The sequence below is a fragment of the Lepidochelys kempii genome, chromosome 17, assembly GCF_965140285.1.
Source record: "Lepidochelys kempii isolate rLepKem1 chromosome 17, rLepKem1.hap1, whole genome shotgun sequence".
NCBI lineage: Eukaryota > Metazoa > Chordata > Testudines > Cheloniidae > Lepidochelys > Lepidochelys kempii.
In genome coordinates, this window is record NC_136396.1 from 24,439,700 (window position 1) to 24,461,704 (window position 22,005).

At 56.3% G+C, this 22,005-nt stretch overlaps 1 protein-coding gene across 3 annotated transcripts in view; it reads left to right on the plus strand.

The window, feature by feature from the left end:
• Nucleotides 1-21,586, plus strand: part of ELN (elastin) — a 90,836-nt gene extending 69,250 nt beyond the window's left edge. For 2 of the 3 annotated variants that reach the window (XM_073315472.2, XM_073315471.2), the window contains 11 exons: nt 3,712-3,843; nt 4,143-4,196; nt 6,442-6,540; nt 7,263-7,316; nt 7,978-8,157; nt 8,465-8,512; nt 17,707-17,733; nt 18,434-18,475; nt 18,960-18,989; nt 19,787-19,837; nt 20,500-21,586. In XM_073315472.2, coding sequence (XP_073171573.2) covers nt 3,712-3,843; nt 4,143-4,196; nt 6,442-6,540; nt 7,263-7,316; nt 7,978-8,157; nt 8,465-8,512; nt 17,707-17,733; nt 18,434-18,475; nt 18,960-18,989; nt 19,787-19,837; nt 20,500-20,549 — 767 coding nt within the window. In that variant the 3' untranslated portion in view covers nt 20,550-21,586. The remainder of the gene's footprint in view (nt 1-3,711; nt 3,844-4,142; nt 4,197-6,441; nt 6,541-7,262; nt 7,317-7,977; nt 8,158-8,464; nt 8,513-17,706; nt 17,734-18,433; nt 18,476-18,959; nt 18,990-19,786; nt 19,838-20,499) is intronic. The other variant, XM_073315473.2, reaches the window with a different exon arrangement.
• Nucleotides 21,587-22,005: the final 419 nt, after the last annotated feature.

The window sequence follows — 22,005 nt, forward strand, 5'->3', positions numbered from 1 at the left end:
ACTTATCTTATCTGGGCAGGTCATAGCTAAAGTAAGGCAGAGCACTGAAAGGTCTTGGAGTGAACCCATCTCCAGTGTATCTCTCTGGGAAGGAAGCACCGTAGCCAATCCATATCGGGTAGTAGCAGCCCTGCAATTTACCATCTACAAGAAGTACAGACATGGTGTTGGAAGTAAACTAGCGCCAGAGGAGAACAGAAACAGAAGGAAAACAGCAGCAAAGGTTGCAAACAGAAGGAACAAAAGCAACAAAGGTTGTGGGATCTCATCATCATGCAGTTCTTCTCTGCCCTTCAGAATGGCCAGACTGGAAGCCACATTTTTCAAGATTTTGCATTGCTATGAGACTCCATAAGGAAACTGGGGATGTTCCAGTATCAATATTAATTGATGCTGTGGGAAGCAGACAGAGCATATCTTTAAATCTTTTACCTTTACTGCAGACAGTCAAAAAGATAACTAGGAAAAGGTTCTGGCTATGTCTGATGCATACTGTATACCTCAGAAAAATGTAGTTTATGAAAGAGCATGTTTCCACCAGAGAATTCAAGAACCAGGAGAAAATGTTTAATGTTTTATAATAGCTCTGCATGCATTGGCCGACAACTGATTTTGGGAATGCAGAACATGAAAATATCAGAGACGGGCTGATTACTGAGTCAACAGACAACTACAGCGATAGGAATGGCAATTAAAGGTAGATTTAAACCTACTCACAGCTACTCAGAGAGCAAAGCAGGCTGAGCTTGTCAAAAAGTAGCACAAAAGGCAGGAGCAACTTGAGACATCTGAAAGTATCTTAGAAGCTGTAAACAGACACAGCATGAGTTGAAAAGGCACCAAAACCCTGAGGCTATGAGGGAGTCCCAGGCAAACTACAACGCCTTTCAGACAGAATGTACAAGACATGGAAAAATTCATAGTCCATCAGATTTATATTTAGTCAAAGGCACAAGGTATAATACATGCACCTGTAAATAATATGGACATTTTGTAGCTGTTTGCCATACCAAGGCAATCAGGGAGTTGACTAGCATTACAGATGATCACATGCCATTGTTAATACAATATATCGTGTGATGACAGCCTGGAGAATGAAACAGAATATTCATGGGAAGACTATTAACTTTAATGTTAACTCAGAAGCAGATGTGACCATCATCTCAGAAGGGATTTACAATCCCCTTCTGCCCCTCCCAGAGCTGAAATCAGCTGACACCGCTCTGACTAGCCCTGGGGGTGTTCTGAACTGCATGGACCACTTCACCACAGTAATACAAGACAAAAGCTGTGCATTCAGATTGTGTGTGATCAAAGACCAAGAACCTTCTCAGACACAGCATGGCAGCCATGACAGGCCTAGTGAGAAAGGTGGAAGAACTCAGAGGATTTGATGATATTGGACTTTAGAAAAGAGATCCAATACAAATAAACTTGAGACAATGGTAGATCATGCAGTGTACAGACACTCCTACCAGAGAGACCTTAGAAGAGACAAGCTGATTTATGCAAATTCAGAGGAGATCATTACCTAGTCATTGTGGACTATTTTTCCAGGTATATAGTGTGGCAAATTGTCAGCACTACTATGATGGGTCCCGCACTTTCTCTTCTTCTAGGGGAGGTTCAGGGCACCATTTCTCACCCCTGGTCTGGGGTATTAACTGTCCCACTGGTATCCCAGAGAAGGGGAGTGGAGAGGGAGGGACCTAGGCCAATCCTCTACTTGGTGTCCCAGCCCAGGGGCCCTAGAGATAGCAGCAAACCACTTGAACTATTTCAGAGTAACAGCCGTGTTAGTCTGTATTCGCAAAAAGAAAAGGACTTGTGGCACCTTAGAGACTAACCAAGTTGCATCCGATGAAGTGAGCTGTAGCTCACGAAAGCTCATGCTCAAATAAATTGGTTAGTCTCTAAGGTGCCACAAGTCCTCCTTTTTTTTCCACTTGAACTAGCAATTCCTTCCCCTGGACTACTTCCCTCTCTGGCCCTTCAGCTTGTGGGACTTTCTGCCCTCCCTCTGCTTGGGCCAGGTTTCTCCCAACCCCTTGTGACTGTGGAGTCCCTCTGCTCTGCACAAACCAGGTTTCCCTTTACTTAGGGTCTTTGTCTTCTGGCCTACCACAGCACTTCTTCAAACAGCTCTCTGCTCCAACCCCAAACCACTCTGCTTCAACTCCTCCAGCTGTCTGATTGAAGCAGAGGGTTTTTATCAGGTGACTGGCTTCAGGTGCTCTAATTAATCTATAGCAACCTCTCTTCCCTCTACAGGGAATAAGGCTCTCATCATCCTGGGGCTTACATATCTCCCTTTGATCACCCTTCTGCTGCCCTCTGGCCTGCTGTATCACAATAGAAATAGTGTAATTGAAAGACACAACATGTGTTATGGAGAAACTGAAATGCACTTTTGCTCACTTTGGTATTCCAGAACAACTTGTGATGGACAATGGACCACAACTCACTGCAGCAGAATTTAAGTCATTCTGAACAAAATATGCTTTTGTTCGTATTACTAGTAGCCCACATTACCCACAAATGAATGGAGAGGCTGAGAGAGCTGTACAGACACACAAGAAAATCCTAAGGCAGGAAGATCCATTCCTTGGTCTTCTGAGCTACAGATCAACACCAATAGTGGCTACTGTATATAGTCCCAGCACAGCTCCTGGTGGGAAGACAACTATGCACTACTGTTCCAGCTCTGGAAAAGAATCTATCTCCAAAGTGGCCAGACATGAAGAAAGGAGCCAAATTGGATACAAAGGCAAAAAGTGCTTATGGAACACTTTTACCACAGACATCACTCTGGGACCTGCTGGGCCTAGAAGCTGGAGATGTGTTTGTGTCAAACAGGATGGAGAAAAAGGAAGGACAACTCCAGCTGTTATAAAAAAGAGAATTCAGCCCCCAGATCGTACATGATTGAGACCAACAGTGGAGAGTTCAACATCTAGAAGCGATCAACATCTACATTTTGTTCTTCAGAAAGAACAATCAACAAGCAAATTCTGCAGATGGCAGATGCAGAATAAGAAGAAGATTCAAAGATTCCAAACTGACCAGAGACAGTTGTTACAACCAATGGACAGCCAGATGACCTAGTTGTTATGTATTCAGGTCATGTAATTAGAAAACCAGTACGATTCAGAGACACTGAACAGTCTGGTCTGTACTGGTAGGAATGTAGAATTTAAAGGGGGAGACATAATGGAATGCTAAATTGTACTATACTGATCAGCCACGAATTAGCGCCAGGTGTAACATCCTTATCTGAGCAGGTCATAGCTAGAGCCAGACAGTGCATTAAAGGATCTCATGGAAGAAACTGGTACAACAGTCTGACCTGCTAGTAACAGCCCTGCAGCCTATCGTGTACATGCAGTACATGATTCCTGCCTCTGCCAGAGTGGGGCACTTTGAACATTGGGAATGAGCACTTCACAGCATTCACTGTGCGTCACATGGGTGAATGGATGGACATGAAAAGGATAGTGGGTGGGTCTGTTTTGGGATGGCTGGATGGCCCCTATCGGTGCCTGGTTATGGGCTGAGAGGATAATGGGGGAGTGGATGGCAAACCAGGATCTCCATTCATATCTCTCTAAATCTAATGGCAGGGCACCCTTTACAGCCATATCATGGGTCCCCGAGTACAGGGGGATACAGCCCTGCTTCCTGCCCTGGCCTCACCACTGAACCTCTCAACAGGGGCTGGACGCATACCAGGTGTGGTACCGGGAGTTGGAGGCTTGGTGCCCGGCATTGGTGGGGGTCTGGTGCCCGGCATTGGTGCCGGTCTGGTCCCCGGTGTTGGTGGAGCCCTGGTGCCTGGCATTGGAGGTAACTTTTGCTTTAACTGAGAGATAGGACTTGCCACTTGGTCTGGGATCCTCACTGCTGCAGTGATCTGTAATGGCCACTGCAGGGGAAGGAAAAGAGTCCCATGATGCTCCGCTGCAATCTGGAGCATCCCCAGGTGCTGCTGAGGGTGGGGTCTTCCCCCTTGTCCCTGCAGTGGGAGAGCATGCTGCAGGAACAGTGTTTTTTTGTGCTGGGATATGCTATGGGGTCTGTTGGATTCCATCCCTGGGGAATGCATCTCCACCCAAGTTTCATTCTCCACACATTTCTGTCCCCAGGTGTTGTCAGTCCGGCAGCAGCAGCCAAAGCAGCAGCCAAAGCAGCCAAGTACGGTGAGTCAACTCTTCCTTCTCTGGCTATCCACAGTGCCCTGTGACTGCTGGCTCCCTGAGAGTCCCAGCAGGAGGGGGTCATGGCCAAAGCTGGGGCTTGGGGTTCCAGGAAATAACAACCTCCCACCCAGAGCAGTCTGGGCCCTCCTAAGAAGGGGTGAGGCAGCTGCCTGAGCCGCATGTGAACAGAGCAGAAGTAAAGGCACGTGGTGAGTGCCATCACCTTTCCAGCCCAGTTGGGGCAGAGATTCCTTTGGGGGCAGGGAGGGGTGGTATGTGCTGACCACAATGTGTGTAACCCACATACCTCCTGGGCTTGGGGCTCTGTCACATCTAGTGGCACCGAGACCCCTTAGAGAGAGAGTAATGAGTCTGTTCTGCAGCCTTCGCTAAGATCCATGCGGCTCTTAGCTCATGCAGTAGCTGCTCATGAGGCCCAGGTTCAATTCCGCCCACTGGCGAACGGGGTCTGTCCGTGTTACATATAAGACATGGGCAACCCAGCCCCTCGGGTGAGGACTAGCCCAGGACGCATCGTGTATTCAGTTGGCAAACTCCTCTTCCCTGCACTGAGGGGTTCGTGGAGTCTGGAGAGCCCTTTAGGAAATAATGCAGCTAATTCCATCCACCCCTCCCTAAACAGAACCCCCACTATCCAATGCACCCATCCCCAAACAGACCAACCCACTGTCCACACACCTATCCCCAAAAGAGCCCTCCCACTATCCATGCACCCATCCCCAAACAGACCCACCCACTATCCATCCACCCATTCCCAAACACACATCCACTATCCATCCAACCATCCCCAAACAGACCCATCCACTATCCATGCAACCATCCCCAAACAGACCCATCCGCTGTCCATCCACCCAGCCCCACACAGACCCATCCAATATCTGTCCACCCAGCCCCAAACAGACCCTTCCACTGTCCATCCACCCAGCCCCAAACAGACCCTTCCACTGTCCATCCACCCATCTCCAAACAGATCCATCCACTGCCCATTCACCCAGCCCCAAACAGACCCTTCCACTGTCCATCCACCCATCTCCAGACAGACCCTTCCACTGTCCATCCACCCATCTCCAAACAGATCCATCCACTGCCCATTCACCCAGCCCCAAACAGACCCATCCACTGTCCGTCCACCTAGCCCCAAACAGACCCTTCCACTGTCTGTCCACCCATCTCCAGACAGACCCATCCACTGTCCATCCACCCAACCCCAAACAGTCCCATCCACTGTCCATCCACCCAGCCCCAAACAGACCCATCCACTGTGCATCCACCCAGCCCCAACCAGACCCATCCAATATCTGTCTACCCACCCAGCCCCAAACAGACCCTTCCACTGTCCAACCACCCAGCCCCAAACAGACCCATCCCATATCTGTCCACCCAGCCCAAAACAGACCCTTCCACTGTCCATCCACCCATCTCCATACAGACCCATCCACTGTCCATCCACCCAGCCCCAAACAGACTCATCCACTGTCCGTCCACCCATCTCCAAACAGACCCATCCACTGTCCGTCCACCCATCTCCAGACAGACCCTTCCACTGTCCATCCACCCATCTCCAGACAGACCCTTCCACTGTCCATCCACCCATCTCCAGATAGACCCTTCCACTGTCCATCCACCCATCTCCAAACAGACCCATCCACTGTCCATCCAACCATCCCCAAACAGACCCTTCCAGTATCGGTCCACCCAGCCCCAAACAGACCCATCCACTGTCCATCCACCCAGCCCCAAACAGACCCATCCACTGTCCGTCCACCCAGCCCCAAACAGACCCATCCACTGTCCATCCACCCATCTCCAGACAGACCCATCCACTGTCCATCTACCCATCTCCAAACAAACCCATCCACTGTCCATCCACCCAGCCCCAAACAGACCCATCCACTGTCCATCCACGCAGCCCCAAACAGACCCATCCACTGTCCATCCACCCAGCCCCAAACAGACCCATCCACTGTCCATCCACGCAGCCCCAAACAGACTCATCCACTGTCCATCCACCTCCATACAGATCTCTCTCTCTCTCTCTCTTAATCAGTTCTTATACTGCACCCAGTGTTTTGCTATCTGAGCACTGCTCTCCGTTACAATCCACCTGTGTGCTATTTGAAGGCCCCACACTTTCTACCTACCTCAGTCCTTGCCATCTTCCACACCTTTATAGGCCCTGCGTTCCCAGACCACGGCTGCATTTCACATATCTAACCTTCTGCAGGAGCTGGCGGAGTCGGAGGCCTGGTGCCCGGTGGAGTCGGAGGCCTGGTGCCCGGTGGAGTTGGAGGCCTGGTGCCTGGTGGAGTCGGAGGCGTCCCAGGTGCGGGCAGAATTGGAGACCGTCTCATTCTATTCCAGTAGTGGATGAGTGGGTTTGGCTCCCCGGTACCATGTGATAGGGTTGGCCAGTGACGGAGCTGAGTGTAACCCTGCCCCCTTGCTGGTCTCTCTGAGTGACCCCTCTGCTGTCCAGCCTCCTGTCCCTCCCTGTCTGGGGTGGAGTCCTGCCATTCTCCCGCTCTCAGAGTGGGATCTGGGTATGGCACCCCAGCTCTGCCAACCGCTCATTGCTGACTACGGTTCTGGCACAGGCTTGGGACCTGCCCGTAATCAAATGGGAGCTGGTGGAGTCGGCTGCGTCACAGGCAGGCAGCAGTGCCAGGCTGTGCTGGTGTCTGAGCAGCCCAGAGTCAGCGTCCCTCCGTCCCCAGGCTCAGAGCCACTGATCCCACTGGCCCATCTCCCTGGGACACAGGGGCAGGTGTTGGTGCCACCAGGTGATCTGAGCCTGCACAGGGACGGGTCAGACAGACGCAGGCTGCTCTGCTCCTGCGAGCAGGCTGGGTCCCTTGTGCCCGTGCAGACACGGCCGGAGAGGGAATCTGCAATGGTGTACGGGGAAGAGCAGGAGGGGTTCAGCAGAGGCAGAGCTGGGCAGGGGCAGTGGTGCCCATGTTCCTGGCTGGGCAGAGGAGAGAGTGTGAATGAGCCGGGCTGTTCACCAGGGCAGAACTATAATCCCTGCCTCTCGCTCTCTTCCAGGAGTCATCAGTCCCGCAGCAGCAGCTAAAGCAGCTGCCAAAGCAGCCAAGTATGGTGAGTTGGGCTTCCCTGGCTCTCCCGCTCCAGCCTTGGTTCTCCCCCACTCACTCCAGCCCTCCCCCTCCAGCCACAACCCTTCCCCCTTCCCTCCAGCCCTCCCCCTCTAACCCGGGCTCTCCTCCCCTTCCTTCCAGCCCTGGACCCTCTGCTCCAGCCCCAGCCTTGCATCTCCCTCTGTCCTTGGGGCCATGGAGCAGCAGACAGCCCTTCCTTGCAGGGGGCTGTCTGAGCCCTGGTCTTTCTGACCTGGGTCTGAATCCCGACTCACCACAGGAAAGGATGCTCCAGCCTCCAAGCAGCCAGGGCAGCCAACCCTGCAGCTGGCAAGTGGCTCCTCCAGGCCGTGACTGTATCTGTGGCTGATGCGGTGTGGGTTGCATCCTAGACACAAGACCCCGCCCAGCTCGGGTGTCAGGGCCCCCGTGCAGAGCGCAGGGTTGCTCCTAGAGGCCCTGCTGCCCATCGCCTGCCCTCACCCCCATGCGGAGCGAGTGCGAGGAGTGTGAAGGGCTACGGGTCTGGCCCACTGAATGGGCCCATGTCAGAGGCACAGAGACCCAGCCCAGAAATACTCACACTGAGCCTGCACAGGCTCCTCGTGTCCCCTTCCATCCCAGCCTGCGCTTCTGGCCTTAACCCCCGTTCCTCTCCACAGGTGCTGGCGTCATGCCCGGGGCCGGCGGGGTGCCTGGTGTCGTGCCCGGGGCTGGCAGGGTGCCAGTCGCAACGCCTGGGGCTGGTGGGGTACCTGTTGTAACGCCGGGGACTGGGGGAGTGCCAGTCTTTGTGCCCGGCGCAGGACAAGTGCCAGGAACGGGCATTGTACCTGGAGCAGGTAATTGCATATCCTGTCACTCAGTGGTGCTGGTTCCCATGGAACATGCATGGCTAGACTCCTCCCACAGCACGATGGGATGCCCCTCAGAGGGTATCTCCTGGGCACTGGGGCAGCTCTGGCACGGGAGCACCAGAAGTGTTGGGCCCTGCTGTGAGTAGTAGCAGGTGCCTCTGAATGTGAAGTGCAGAACAGTCACCCATGCACCATCTTTCTCTTGAAGCCAAGTGAGGCGGGTTGGCGACGGACAGGCACCGGGTGCCATGCGGCTCCTGGGTCTAACTGCAGTGCTCTTCTCACCCTGCAGGGATTCCTCAGCTGGGCGTGCAGCCAGGCGCCAAGCCTCCAAAGTACGGTATGCACCTCCCCACCGTGACCCAGCCAATGGCTCTTCTTTGCCCGCCACTGACTGTGGCCCATCCTGTCCACTTTTCCCCGGTGCCCTCTGTGTGGAGGGCTGAGGAGCTGTCCTGTCGCTCAGCGCAGACAGCCAGAGCCAACCACCTCTCTCTCCAGACTGACAGCAACTTCCGATCGGAGCCGTCAACATCCATCCTGGGAACCCTGTCTCCACCCACCAGCCTTGGCTTTGAAATTCTGCCCCCTCCTGCCCTGCACGGCCCTGCTTGGGAGCTAGGGTCTCCAGGGCCTAGGCAGCTTCCCCATAGCCAATGTTCCTGCCCTGTTCCACACCCCTCTTCTACTGAAGGGAACGGGGGCAGATGTAACATAAGAACGGCTATACTGGGTCAGACCAAAGGTCCATCTAGCTCAGGGGTAGGCAACCTATGGCAAGCATGCCTAAGGCAGCATGTGAGCTGATCTTCAGTGGCACTCACACTGCCCGGGTCCTGGCCACCGGTCTGGGGGGCTCTGCATTTTAATTTAATTTTAAATGAAGCTGCTTAAACATTTTAAAAACCTTATTTACTTCACCTACAACAATAGTTTAGTTATATAATATAGACTTATAGAAAGAGACCTTCTAAAAACGTTAAAATGTATGACTGGCATGCGAAACCTTCAATTAGAGTGAATAAATGAAGACTCGGCACACCATATGCTCCAATACGTCTGTTAGTCTATAAGGTGCCACAGGACTCTGCCGCTTTTACAGATCCAGACTAACACGGCTACCCCTCTGGTACTTGGCACTTCTGAAAGGTTGCCGGCCCCTGATCTAGCCCAATATCCTGTCTTCCGACAGCAGCCAATGCCAGGTGCTTCAGAGGGAATGAATAGAACTGGGCAATTTACTGAGTGATCTGTCCCCTATCATCCATTCAAAGCATCTGGCAGTCAGAGGTTTAGGGACACCCAGGACATGGGGTTGCATCCCTGACCTCTTGGTTAATAGCCATTGATGGACATGTCCACCAGGAACTGATTTAATTCTTGTCTGAACCCAGTTATACTTTTGGCCTTCACTAAGTCCCCGGCAAGGAGTTCTGTAAGTTCACTGTGCATTGTATGAAGTGCTTCCTTCTGTTTGCTTTAAACTCGATGCCTACTAGACACGTCTTTGAGTGCCACAGAGCCAGTGCGTCTGCTTCCCCATTCCGTGCCACACGCAGGGAGGGGTTGGGGCAGGAGGAGCTGTGGATTTCCTCTCCAGCTAGCACTCCAGAGCAGGCTTTGTTCTTTCCTTTGGCCGGAATTGGCCCCAGCTCCACTTCTGAGTTTAGCTGGGCAGGTTCTCACTATTTTGCTACAAACGTGCATGTCGGAGCAGAACTGTATTGTTTTGTGAGTTCAGGCCTGTGAATTCTCTGCCTTGCATTAAGGAAAAATGGCAGAAGGCATTTGGGGTGTAACTGAGCATTACAGACTATGATCTGTGGCCACGAAACCATTGCAGACTGGCCAAAGGTTGCAGTGTCCACAGCGAGCAGGCAGAAATCCCTGAGCCCCTCACTGCTCTGCCTCGCAGAAAGAACTTACCTGGCAGGTGTGCAGGGCCGGGTATGTGCAGGGACCGAGCGCTTTCCTTCTCAGCCTGTAGTGCTATGGCACCATCAAGAGGCCAGTTCATTTTATGTTTCTAAAGCATTTTCCCCCTGTCTTCCTGGTGCTATTTTATTACATCTTGCAGTGCATTCTTATTGGGATCACTGATGTAGGCTGCGTGTGCGCAGCCGTGTGTGTGTGTCTCTCTTAGTACGTGTGTGTGTGCAGGTTGTGTGTGTGGGTGGGTGTGCACTTGTGCAAGTCATGTATGCACGTGTATGTGTGTGCGTGCAGGTCACTTACATGTGTGCATATGTGCGTGTGCAAGTCATGTGTGTGTGTGTGTGTGTGTGTGTGTGTGTGCGCACCCTTTGGAAATCCGTAGGTTTAAAATCTTGTGACAGTCCGGTTTGCTGTGACAGGGAACCAGGAGATACAGCTGTTTCCCACTGGAGGGGCTGGTCGGGCAGCGGTGAATGCGCTGCCCGCCCTGCAGGGCTCAGAGCAAGGGGTTCTGGGCCTACGATTGGGGCTAAGATTTTGTCATGGTTGTTTTTAGTAAAAGTCACAGACAGGTCACAGGCAATAAACAAAAATTCACGGGAGCTGTGACCTGCCTGTGAGTTCTGCTGTTGCGGCTCTCTGGTTTCCCCCGCCACCCTGGTGCTGGGCGCTGTAGGGTTCCCCCTCTGCCCAGGGCAGCTGGGAGCTGCAGGGTGACCATATTTCCCAAAGAGAAAATGGGACATGCCCAGCCACTCGCCTGAGGTGTCCCCCACTCCCCGCTGTTGCCGGAACCCTGAGGAGGGCCTGTCACCTGTCACTGGAACTTAGCAGGGCCCCCGTTGCTTGTTGCTGGAACCCTGCCAGAGCCCCCGTGGCTGCCAGCTGCAGAGTCCTGCAGCCCCTGGGCTGAAGCAGAGAATGTCAGGGAGGTCTCTGGAAGTCACGGGTTCTGGGGCTCCTGTGACCTCTGTGACAGAAACGTAGCCTTACCTATGATCCAGCAGAGGCACTGGCCTAGGAAAGTATGTCCAGTGAACAGGAGGAATGTGGCTGGTGTAACTGTTTGTTCTCTGACTGACAGGTGTCCCTGGGGCTGGGGTCACAGGTGCCAGGGGCCTCCCAGGTATGCAGCTGCCAGAGATGCTGAGCTCTGTGGGCCAAGAACTCTGGAGAGGCAGAATTTGCCCCTGCGCTCTGCCCAAGTGTGCTGTCAGCATGGGAAAGAGAGGGGCTCTGCCCTCGAGCCCTGGTGGCAAGGCTTCCCAAAGCTGGTGGGCAGTCTGGTGCTGCAGGGCTCCAGTGCTCTCCCCTGGCACAGCATTGTCCCTGCTCCCAAGGTCCCCTCTGGAGCACGGAGAGCCCTGGCCAGGGACCTAGCCCTCATGGCTGCAGGCAGGCATCCAGGACGGCAAGTAGCAATGTTTGACTCATCCCTTCCCCCTTCAGCAAGAGCTGAGGGCATCCCTGTCCCTCCGAAGCTGCCCTCCCTGGCAGTGGCTCTGGTGGAGTGTGGCTGGCTGCAGGCCAGTCCCGGGTTAGGAGCCAGGCTCCTGGGCTATACAGGCAAGAGTGGCTGAGGGTGGAACTGCCTCAGGCCTGGCTTCTCCCTGTGCAGCATGGAATGGCTGGGGTGATCAGTGGGGGGTTCCAGCCCCTCTGGCCGTGGCTTCACTCAGCACATGGCACCGACAGCCCAGAGCCACCGCACTCCCTGCAGGAGCTGCAGCCCTTCCCCAGCCTCACCCAGTGCGTGGCCAGGCTCCACCCCACCCCGTCCCACTTGCCAGCACGCCCTCCCTGGCCTGCCATCTTTGTGTCAGTGACTCATCCCCTTGTCTCGCCTGCGGCCCTGGGGGCTGACAGGCTGGGACATGTCTGCATTCCCTGGTCCCTGGGCTGGGAGAGACCCAAGGCAGGGACTGGCAGGGGGCTAGCGGTCAGGCACAGTGGGGGGCCACCCAGTGGTTTGTCACCTGCTCCCCTCTCCTCCCTTGCACCCCTGCTCATAGAAGGCCTCGTCCTGGCCGAGGCTGGCACTGGCCTGAAGGCTCACAAACCGGGTAGAATTAGTGGGGGAAGCAAAAGTGGATGGGAATCTGGGAGGCAGTGACCATGAGTTGGTTGAGTTCAGGATCCTGATGCAGGGAAGAAAGGTAAGCAGCAGGATACGGACCCTGGACTTCAGGAAAGCAGACTTCGACTCCCTCAGGGAACGGATGGCCAGGATCCCCTGGGGGACTAACTTGAAGGGGAAAGGAGTCCAGGAGAGCTGGCTGTATTTCAAGGAATCCCTGTTGAGGTTACAGGGACAAACCATCCCGATGAGTCGAAAGAATAGTAAATATGGCAGGCGACCAGCTTGGCTTAATGGTGAAATCCTAGCGGATCTTAAACATAAAAAAGAAGCTTACAAGAAGTGGAAGGTTGGACATATGACCAGGGAAGAGTATAAAAATATTGCTCGGGCATGTAGGAATGTTATCAGGAGGGCCAAATCGCACCTGGAGCTGCAGCTAGCCAGAGATGTCAAGAGTAACAAGAAGGGTTTCTTCAGGTATGTTGGCAACAAGAAGAAAGCCAAGGAATGTGTGGGCCCCTTACTGAATGAGGGAGGCAACCTAGTGACAGAGGATGTGGAAAAAGCTAATGTACTCAATGCTTTTTTTGCCTCTGTTTTCACTAACAAGGTCAGCTCCTAGACTGCTGCGCTGGGCATCACAAAATGTGGAAGAGATGGCCAGCCCTCTGTGGAGATAGAGGCGGTTAGGGACTATTTAGAAAAGCTGGACGTGCACAAGTCCATGGGGCCGGACGAGTTGCATCCGAGAGTGCTGAAGGAATTGGCGGCTGTGATTGCAGAGCCACTGGCCATTATCTTTGAAAACTCGTGGCGAACCGGGGAAGTCCCGGATGACTGGAAAAAGGCTAATGTAGTGCCAATCTTTAAAAAAGGGAAGAAGGAAGATCCTGGGAACTACAGGCCAGTCAGCCTCACCTCAGTCCCTGGAAAAATCATGGAGCAGGTCCTCAAAGAATCAATCCTGAAGCACTTGCATGAGAGGAAAGTGATCAGGAACAGCCAGCATGGATTCACCAAGAGAAGGTCATGCCTGACTAATCTAATCGCCTTTTATGATGAGATTACTGGTTCTGTGGATGAAGGGAAAGCAGTGGATGTATTGTTTCTTGACTTTAGCAAAGCTTTTGACACGGTCTCCCATAGTATTCTTGTCAGCAAGTTAAGGAAGTATGGGCTGGATGAATGCACTATAAGGTGGGTAGAAAGCTGGCTAGATTGTCGGGCTCAACGGGTAGTGATCAATGGCTCCATGTCTAGTTGGCAGCCGGTATCAAGTGGAGTGCCCCAAGGGTCGGTCCTGGGGCCGGTTTTATTCAATATCTTCATAAATGATCTGGAGGATGGTGTGGATTGCACTCTCAGCAAATTTGCGGATGATACTAAACTGGGAGGAGTGGTAGATACGCTGGAGGGGAGGGATAGGATACAGAAGGACCTAGACCAATTGGAAGATTGGGCCAAAAGGAATCTGATGAGGTTCAATAAGGATAAGTGCAGGGTCCTGCACTTAGGACGGAAGAACCCAATGCACAGCTACAGACTAGGGACCGAATGGCTAGGCAGCAGTTCTGCGGAAAAGGACCTAGGGGTGACAGTGGACGAGAAGCTGGATATGAGTCAGCAGTGTGCCCTTGTTGCCAAGAAGGCCAATGGCATTTTGGGATGTATAAGTAGGGGCATAGCGAGCAGATCGAGGGACGTGATCGTTCCCCTCTATTCGACATTGGTGAGGCCTCATCTGGAGTACTGTGTCCAGTTTTGGGCCCCACACTTCAAGAAGGATGTGGATAAATTGGAGAGAGTCCAGCGAAGGGCAACAAAAATGATTAGGGGACTGGAACACATGAGTTATGAGGAGAGGCTGAGGGAGCTGGGATTGTTTAGCCTGCAGAAGAGAAGAATGAGGGGGGATTTGATAGCTGCTTTCAACTACCTGAAAGGGGGTTCCAAAGAGGATGGCTCTAGACTGTTCTCAATGGTAGCAGATGACAGAACGAGGAGTAATGGTCTCAAGTTGCAGTGGGGGAGGTTTAGATTGGATATTAGGAAAAACTTTTTCACTAAGAGGGTGGTGAAACACTGGAATGCGTTACCTAGGGAGGTGGTAGAATCTCCTTCCTTAGAGGTTTTTAAGGTCAGGCTTGACAAAGCCCTGGCTGGGATGATTTAACTGGGAATTGGTCCTGCTTTGAGCAGGGGGTTGGACTAGATGACCTTCTGGGGTCCCTTCCAACCCTGATATTCTATGATTCTATGATTCTATGATTCTCTTTCAGCAGGCGAGGCCCTGGTGCCGGGTGGGGGTGACGTGCTGGGAAGGGTGCTGGGGGTGACGTGCTGTGTCTGCAGACGGGGAGGGCAGGATTCTCCCTATAGTCCAGTCTCCAGGCCCTGATCCTACCCCTTTGCCCCAGGCCCTTGCTATCCTGGCATCCCTGGCTAGTGCCAGACCCAGCCTGGCTAGCTCCCTTCCCCCAGAGGCCCCATCCCTAAGGGCATGCCAGCAGGAGTCTGCTCCCGGCACAGTGCTGGGGCCAGGCAGTGGCTCTGCAGGGTGCCATACCTCCCACTGGGGAGCCCTCACGGAGGAGCCAGCACGCAGGACTACCAGAGTCTCTGCACGGCCAGAGGCTTTGTCCAGAGGAGCCAGATGGAGCACAGAGTGTGTGATGGGGGCTGCCAGCCTACAGGCCACTGCCCTCCTCTCTCTCCCTTCCCCACGTGGCGCTTTCCACACACCACTCCTCACGTCTGGGAGGCCACAAGCTTCTGGGGCACTGCCCTACCCACTGGCTCTGCTCTGCCCAGAGGGGCTGGCCCAGCTGGGGCACGGCTGGCCTTGGGTGCCTGCTGCCGGCAGTGAGCAGCTGCTCTCACTAGCCAGTGGCTGACGGAGCCTTTGCTTGGCAGGCCACGGCACTGGAGCTGGGCTGCCGGGGGTCAGCCAGCACTAGAGGCTCATAGGACCTGGTTCCTCCCCACAAGGCAGTGTGTGCCCATGTTCTCCCCAGGGCATCCAGGCCTGCACACAGCTCTCCAGGGCAGGTGCAGTGCGTCATTTAGCATGGACAGGCCTGTGTGTGCTGAGTGTGTGCGTACTGTACACTGGTGTGCGTACACATGGGGGTGTGCATGTGTTCGTGCGTGTGTGTCTGCATGGTGCACGGTTCACATTAAGGTTCCAGGGCTTCTCATGCACACTACCCAGAGCACCTGTCCTGCTCCATGCCCGGCCCTGTGGGGGAGGAGGTTGCTGGGACAGTCCCTAGAGCTCCTGGCCTCAGGGCTGGGCTGTCCCCTGCTGGGCGCGGAGGTGGCAAGGGATGGCCTCCCCGCAGATGGCAGGGTGCATGGCTACGGAGTGCTGGAGTGGGATGCCAGTCTTAGGGAATGTCGCCTGCTTGGTCCCAGGGGAAGGGGGCCCCAGCCCCAATGCCTCTTGGTCCCCATGGGAAGGCGGCCCCGGCCCTCTGGCCCCTCGGTCCCATCCAAAGCAGCCACCAAACAGTGGCAATAATGGGATGTTCCTTTCTTAGCATCTCAGATCCAGGACACTCCACTGCCGCCCTGAGGGCCCCCATCTGTCCAGCTCTCAGCACCTTGGGCCCCCCCACACTGTCATGGAGCCATGAGCCACAGGCTTGTGCCCACTTGGGGCCTTCCTCACCCCCGTCACCCAGCCTGGGGCTGCTACAGTTTTTGCTGAATGCTGATGGAGTGCATTTCCCACCTGTTCTGTGCCACAGGGTTTCTGTATCTAGGGGCTAGTGGCAAACCTCTCAAGCCATGTAACTGGCCCAGCTCCACTGGGTTCAGCCTCTCCCAGCAGGGGTTGCTGTGGGGACTAGGGCACGAGCGCTGGCTGTAGGGAGCTCCTGGCTACTCCAGCCTCTGCCTCTCGCAGCAGGGGCACTGTAGGGAGCAGGGTAGGAGCGCTGGCTGTGAGCGGGGGGCGCTGTAGGGGCAGGCATGCTGGTGAGAGTGCAGTGTTAGTGTCCCTAAGGATCAGATTCCAGAGTAGCAGCCGTGTTAGTCTGTATCCGCAAAAAGAAAAGGAGGACTTGTGGCACCTTAGAGACTAACCAATTTATTTGAGCATGAGCTTTCGTGAGCTACAGCTCACTTCCCTAGGGAGTTACTCGGGAAGCCTTTGCCCTGCGGGTTATGGGCCGGGCACCCATCCCATACTTTGAGGGCCATCCCTTGACCACTGGAACGTTAGGTTGATGCAGGTGGTAACTGCACTGGACACCTGAGGGTAGAAATGTTCACTTGAGAGAGAAATCCAGGTGGTGCTCAGAAAAATGTTGTGTCCCTAAAATGGCCCTTGAAATACTGTCTTGTCCCGTATTTTCCACGTGCTTTCCCCTTACTACCATCCAACAAAGGTGGGCAGCCTATGCCAGGTCCGCAGCCATGGCAATAAATGAGGAACTGGGTTCTCCCTGGCCCAGCTGTCAGCTTACACCAGGGACAGACCCATGCGTAGAGACAGTGCCTCTCAGCTGGCTGTGGGGAGCAGCTTGGCCTGGGCTGCCTGCACTGGCTGGCACATAGGCCGGAGTCCAGCCCTTAAGGCCCTGTGTGCTGTGACTGGTCACCTTAGTCCCAGGGGATTGTCACTGGGCCCTGTGTCAGTCTGGGGGGCTGTGAGCCCAGGCCTGCACCCACCCTGCCTCACCCAGCCCTGCCTTGTCACGCTGCTTTGTATTCTGGCTCTGTCCATGGATCTGGGGGTCTCAGTCCCTGGTGCCCAGCTGGCTGGTCCTGGGGCAGGCAGCTGTTCCAGGCAGCTTTCCCCGTCAGAGGCTGCAGGTGACAGCATGTGCCCAGTGCAGCCACCTCTCCCTGCTCATCCCCTCAATATCCGGGCATGGTGGCCATGCTGGTGCAGACAGGTTCGAGCCTCCCCAGCACGTGCCTTCCCCTGTGCAGCGGGTTGTGAACCGTGGGCACAGGAGGGGCCAGCCCAGCTGAGTGGAGCTGTAATTAGAACGAGGGAAACATTCTCTCTGCAGCCAGCTGGACCGTGGCTGGACTGCAGGGAGCCCACGGCTGCTAAGCTTGACCCCCTCCTCTCATCTCCATGTGGCGCAGTCCTGCGAACAGCCTGTTTCCAGGCGCTGGCATCTCTTGGTTCAGAGCAGTACCGGGAAGGGAGGGTCCTGGGGAGAGGGGCATGGGCCTGTGAGATGAAGCTCACTGGAGCTGCGCCAGGTGACATCAGCAGCAATCGCCAGTGCCCAGTTCCTCTGGCCAGTCCCCAGAGCCCTGGGCCTCGGCTGAGCAGCCAGCTGTGCCTTGCCCTTTGCAGCGGGACCTCTAGCCTTAGGGCCTCCCATCTGGCAACAGTGTAGGAAACAGGGCAGGAGCGCTGGCTGGGGCAGGGGGGCTCCGAGTCCTGACTATACCAGCCCAGCTTCTCCCAGCATGGGGCGCTGTGGGGGATGGCAGGGAGGTCGTGACTCTGGCGCTGCTGTCATTGTGTTAGTGACTGGCTGTGTTTGCTGTTGTAGGGTTCGGTGTTGGGGGCCTGCAGCCAGGTGAGTGAACGGGGCTGTGGGGGGAGCTCACGCTTGCTCTCCTGCGGCTCTGCTGGGCATTGCCTAGGGAATGCCTTAGCCTCCCTGGGCGGGGATGCTGATGCCAGTGGTGCCTTCGGCAGGGCCCTGTTCTTTAGCCGCTCCCCAGGCAGGCTCGTGAAGAAGCTGGACTGTGCTGTTCTGGCAGGAGGAGCAAACCCAGGCAGGCTAGTGTCCCGGACAAGCTGCCAGGACCTACGGACGCTGCGCCCTGGGCACCAGGGAACCGAACTTCTCTTTAGCTACCCATGGCCTGGGAGGGCTTTCCGGGGCACAGGAGCCAGCAGGGCCCCATTCGGCCAGATGTCCTGGAACTGGGTGCCCTGGTCTGGGTTCCCACAGCCCAGCTCTGGGGATGTGGCCAGGCATTCACAGCCGTTGCTGCTCAGGTGGGACTGAGCCTTGATCAGATGAGAACTGGACCTTGGGGGCTCAACTTCCTGGCCAGGGTGGGGCCAGGAATGCTGTGGCCCAGGGTGGTGCCATGCCATGCCCTGGGTCTCCTCTGGCACAGCCTCTGGTACTGCTAGGCAGCCCCCCGTGGGGCAGGGTGTTACTGTGACCTGCAGGCCCAGAGTATGCTTGTGGGGTGCATGGCACAACCCTCCTCAAGCCAGGCCAGTGGCTCGCCCCAGCTTCACCCACTCTCATTTTGTTCTAGGGGCTGGAGTTCCTGGCTTCGGTTTGTCTCCCATTTACCCAGGTATATTTGGCAGCTCAGTTCCTATCTCCTAACAGCTGGGTCATGAGCCCGGCCTAGTGCCCCATCCCCCTGCATGGGCCTCTTGGCCGCACCTGGGGTCCCAGCGTGGCCCTGCCACATTGTGCTGCAGTCAGGCCAACATCGACAGGCGGGGCCTGTGCACAGGGGACTATGCCCAATGGCTGGGGCCCAGGAGGGGGGCCTGTGGCCAGGGGGATGGGCCAAGGACTGGAGCCTGTGCCCATGGGACTGTGCCACTGGCTGGGGCCTATGGCCAGGAGGCTGTGCCCGCTGGCTGGGCCCTGGTCTATGCTGGCCTCCATACCGCATACACTCAGTCTGCCTGGAAGACTGATGGAGCTGGGGCAGCCCTCAGGGGATGGTGCCAGGTCCCCTGCAAGAGGCCCCAGTTCAGCACAGGGGTGTCTAAAGGAGGGGGTGAGGCACCAACAGGACTGGCACTGAGGATTTTGCTTTCTTCCAGGTGGACTCGCTGGCCAGCTGGGATACGGCGGTGAGTGGGTGCCCGTGCCTGCCAGGGCTGGGTGAGGCAAGGACTGCGCCCATTGGAAACCCAGGCCCAGAGTGAATTGGCCTGGGTGGCAGTCCCAGGGAAGGGAGTCCTCATCTCCTGAGTGCCCGTGCAGTGCCTTAGCTCCCAGATCCACCCTCCTCAGCAGCACCCCGGCAGCAGCCAGGGGGAGTGGGTCCAGCAGCCCCAGACTCCCTTACTCTGTGGAGGCAGTGGTCCCCATCACTAGCACACAGCACTTCCAGTGGGCAAGCCAGGCTCCAGTGCTGGGCTCCTCTACCCCTACCCACCGTGCCTTCACCCATCTGAGCAGGGGTGCCTTCTGCAGCCAGGTACCCTGACTTAGTCCCTGGCTGAATGCCTGTGAGGTGGGCCCTGCACCCAGCCTGGTGCACACAGCAGGGGCGGGCACGTCTCTGTGCCCTGCAGCTGCAGCCAGGCCCTGGGGCAAAGGGGTTCGATCGCATTGCTCTGCTGGTCGATAGGGATCGTTGGCTTCGGGGCGGGGAACCGCTCTCTGCTGCCTTTGGGAACTGGCATCCTGGATGAGCTGCCAACAGCCCTGCTGCTCCAGGGAGTCCCCCTGGGGTCCCATGAAGTGCCCCTTGTGAGAGGTGCTTGAGGGAGAGGGCCCATGAGGCACACCGCCGGTCCTCAGGCTCCCAGGGACTGTGGCTGGCAGAGCGGGGAACTGGTAGCACGTGCTCCCTGCTGCCCCCTCTTGGGCTGCGCACTCATGGGGCCTGTGCTGATGGATTGTTTTCTCTGCCTCTCCACAGGAAAACCTCTCAAGACCTATGGTGGGGCCCTGGGAGCCCTGGGATACAGAGGTAGGTGTCCCCTACAGGGACTGTGCCAGACAGGGCTAAGTGGTCGCCAGGCTTTGCCAGCACGCGCTGGGGGAGCAGGATAGGAAAGCCCCACTCACCGTTTGCACTTGGAAGGAGGAAGCCATGTGACCTCTCAGCCTGGGGCTCCCCCGGCCTCGTCACTTCGTGCAGCCTGGTTCTGCTGCGCTGGCCACGCAAGGTGCCAGCCAAGGTGCTCATGCTGCCCATGCTCAGGCTTCTGGCCATAGCCTTGGTGCTTGGTTCGGCATGCCCCACTGCCAGGGGCTCACCCAGGCCACTCCCACTTTGGGAGCAGCCTTTGTCTCCCCGCATCGCAGCTGTGCCCACAGGGCGGCAGTGGCCCGCCTCTGGCACAACAATCAGCCCTTCATTCATAGCATGTTGCTGCCTGACCTGGCCTCATGTTCGCTGCCTCACGCAGCAGCCCGTTTGTCAGGCTGGGGAGAGCCCACGCCCTCCGCAGCGTTGTGCCCGGGCCGGGAGCACATCACACCGCTCGCCCAGCCGGCAGCAGGGAGCCTGTTGGCCTACGCCATCACCACCAGGTGGCAGCCTCGTGTCCCACCCCCTGCTGCCCCTGTCTGGGGGGAGCCCAGGGGCTTGGAGTGCTGGGACTGACGCCCTCTTTTGTCCCCTGCCAGGTGGCGTGGGCTGTGCGCAAGGGAAGTACTGTGGCAGGAAGCGGAAGTAACCCAGCCAGGCTGCTACCATTAACCTCATGAACTTTGGTGCTACTGCATGGTCTAGAATGTAAACCCTGAGTAAAGCAGCGATCCCGCCCCATCCCCCGTTCCCCCGCCAGCCCCCCGGAGGGAATTCCATGGCCCCTGATGCTCCCTTCGCTCCGGCCCAGGGGTCCCTGCCCTCTCTCCAGCGGGAAGCACAGAACAAACTGTGGGAAATGCCGTTCCCACTGGTGCTAAAGCTCCCTGCAGGGAGAGCTGGGCAGGCCTCCATGGGGCAGGACTGGACCCTCCCCAGGGGACGGGAGCCATGGGCCCTCGGGGAGGAGGAGATGTGGGCTGGTTTCCAAGAGGACAGCAAGGGGCTGGGCTCCTCCTGCCTCCAGCATATGGGCAAATGACCCGTCAGCAGTGCCCAGGCCCAGCATATCCCAGCTGCTCCCAAGACTCCGTCCAACTGGCCAGGAACTGCTTAGCAGCTAGCCAGCCTTGATCCCCCGCCCCTCATGTCTGTCAGCCCCCTCCGTGCCTGCCCGCCCCAGTGCCCACGCTGCGGGATGCCACAGGATGGGGCTTGTGGGCTCCATGCAGGCGGGCAGGGGAATTCCTCCTGCTCTGACACTCATGCCAGCGGGGCCTGTAGGGGCTCATGGGTGGGTTAAATTCGCCTAGAGTTCTTTGCGGTGGGGCCATCTGATTGGCTGACGCGTCCCCACGCTGGAGGACACGGCCCTTCCGGTGTGTGGGGAGGGGTTGGCACTATCAGCAGAGCCAAGTCACTAACACTGATGGGATTAGCCATGTGCCCGCCCTCACTCAGCAGTACTGTACGGGCAGCCAGCGCCAGCCCAGCCCTGCCATGTCTCTGAGGCCCCGCTGGGACCTGCCCTTCCTCTTGCCCTGGATGCCCGTGTGTTCCTGAGCCGTGGGCTGGAAGGAATCACACCTCTCCATGTTACTCACTTGGTATAGCTCGGGTGGGACATGTTATAAAGAGGGAAAGTAACTGCTTCCAAACGACTAATAAACAATGATTTCTAAAGGACTGCAGCCTCCTGCTTCTTCTTCGCTGCTTCTCCAGACCCAGAGCTGGCGATCCACCCCAGCAATCTGTCCCCCCCACCCCACCCCCGGGATTTGGCTTGCACCCCCCCCCCGTCCCCAGGGATCCATCCTGCCCCCCAGGATCCTCACACACACACACCCCAAACGGTTCTGCCCTGCCTTCCCAGGATCCTCACAGCCTCCCACCCCCTGGGGATCCTCCCTGCCCACCTGGGGATCTGCCCCACCCAGTTCCTCACTGCACCTGTCCGGGACTCACCCCATTTCTCCAGCTCTACTGCCTGCAGCACCTGGCCCCTTCTGCTGCAGGTGTCTGCCATGTAATGTGCCCATTCCGCATGGGGCTACATCAACCCCTGTTGCCAGCTAGAGTCTCTCTAGGGCTTCTACTCCTGTGCT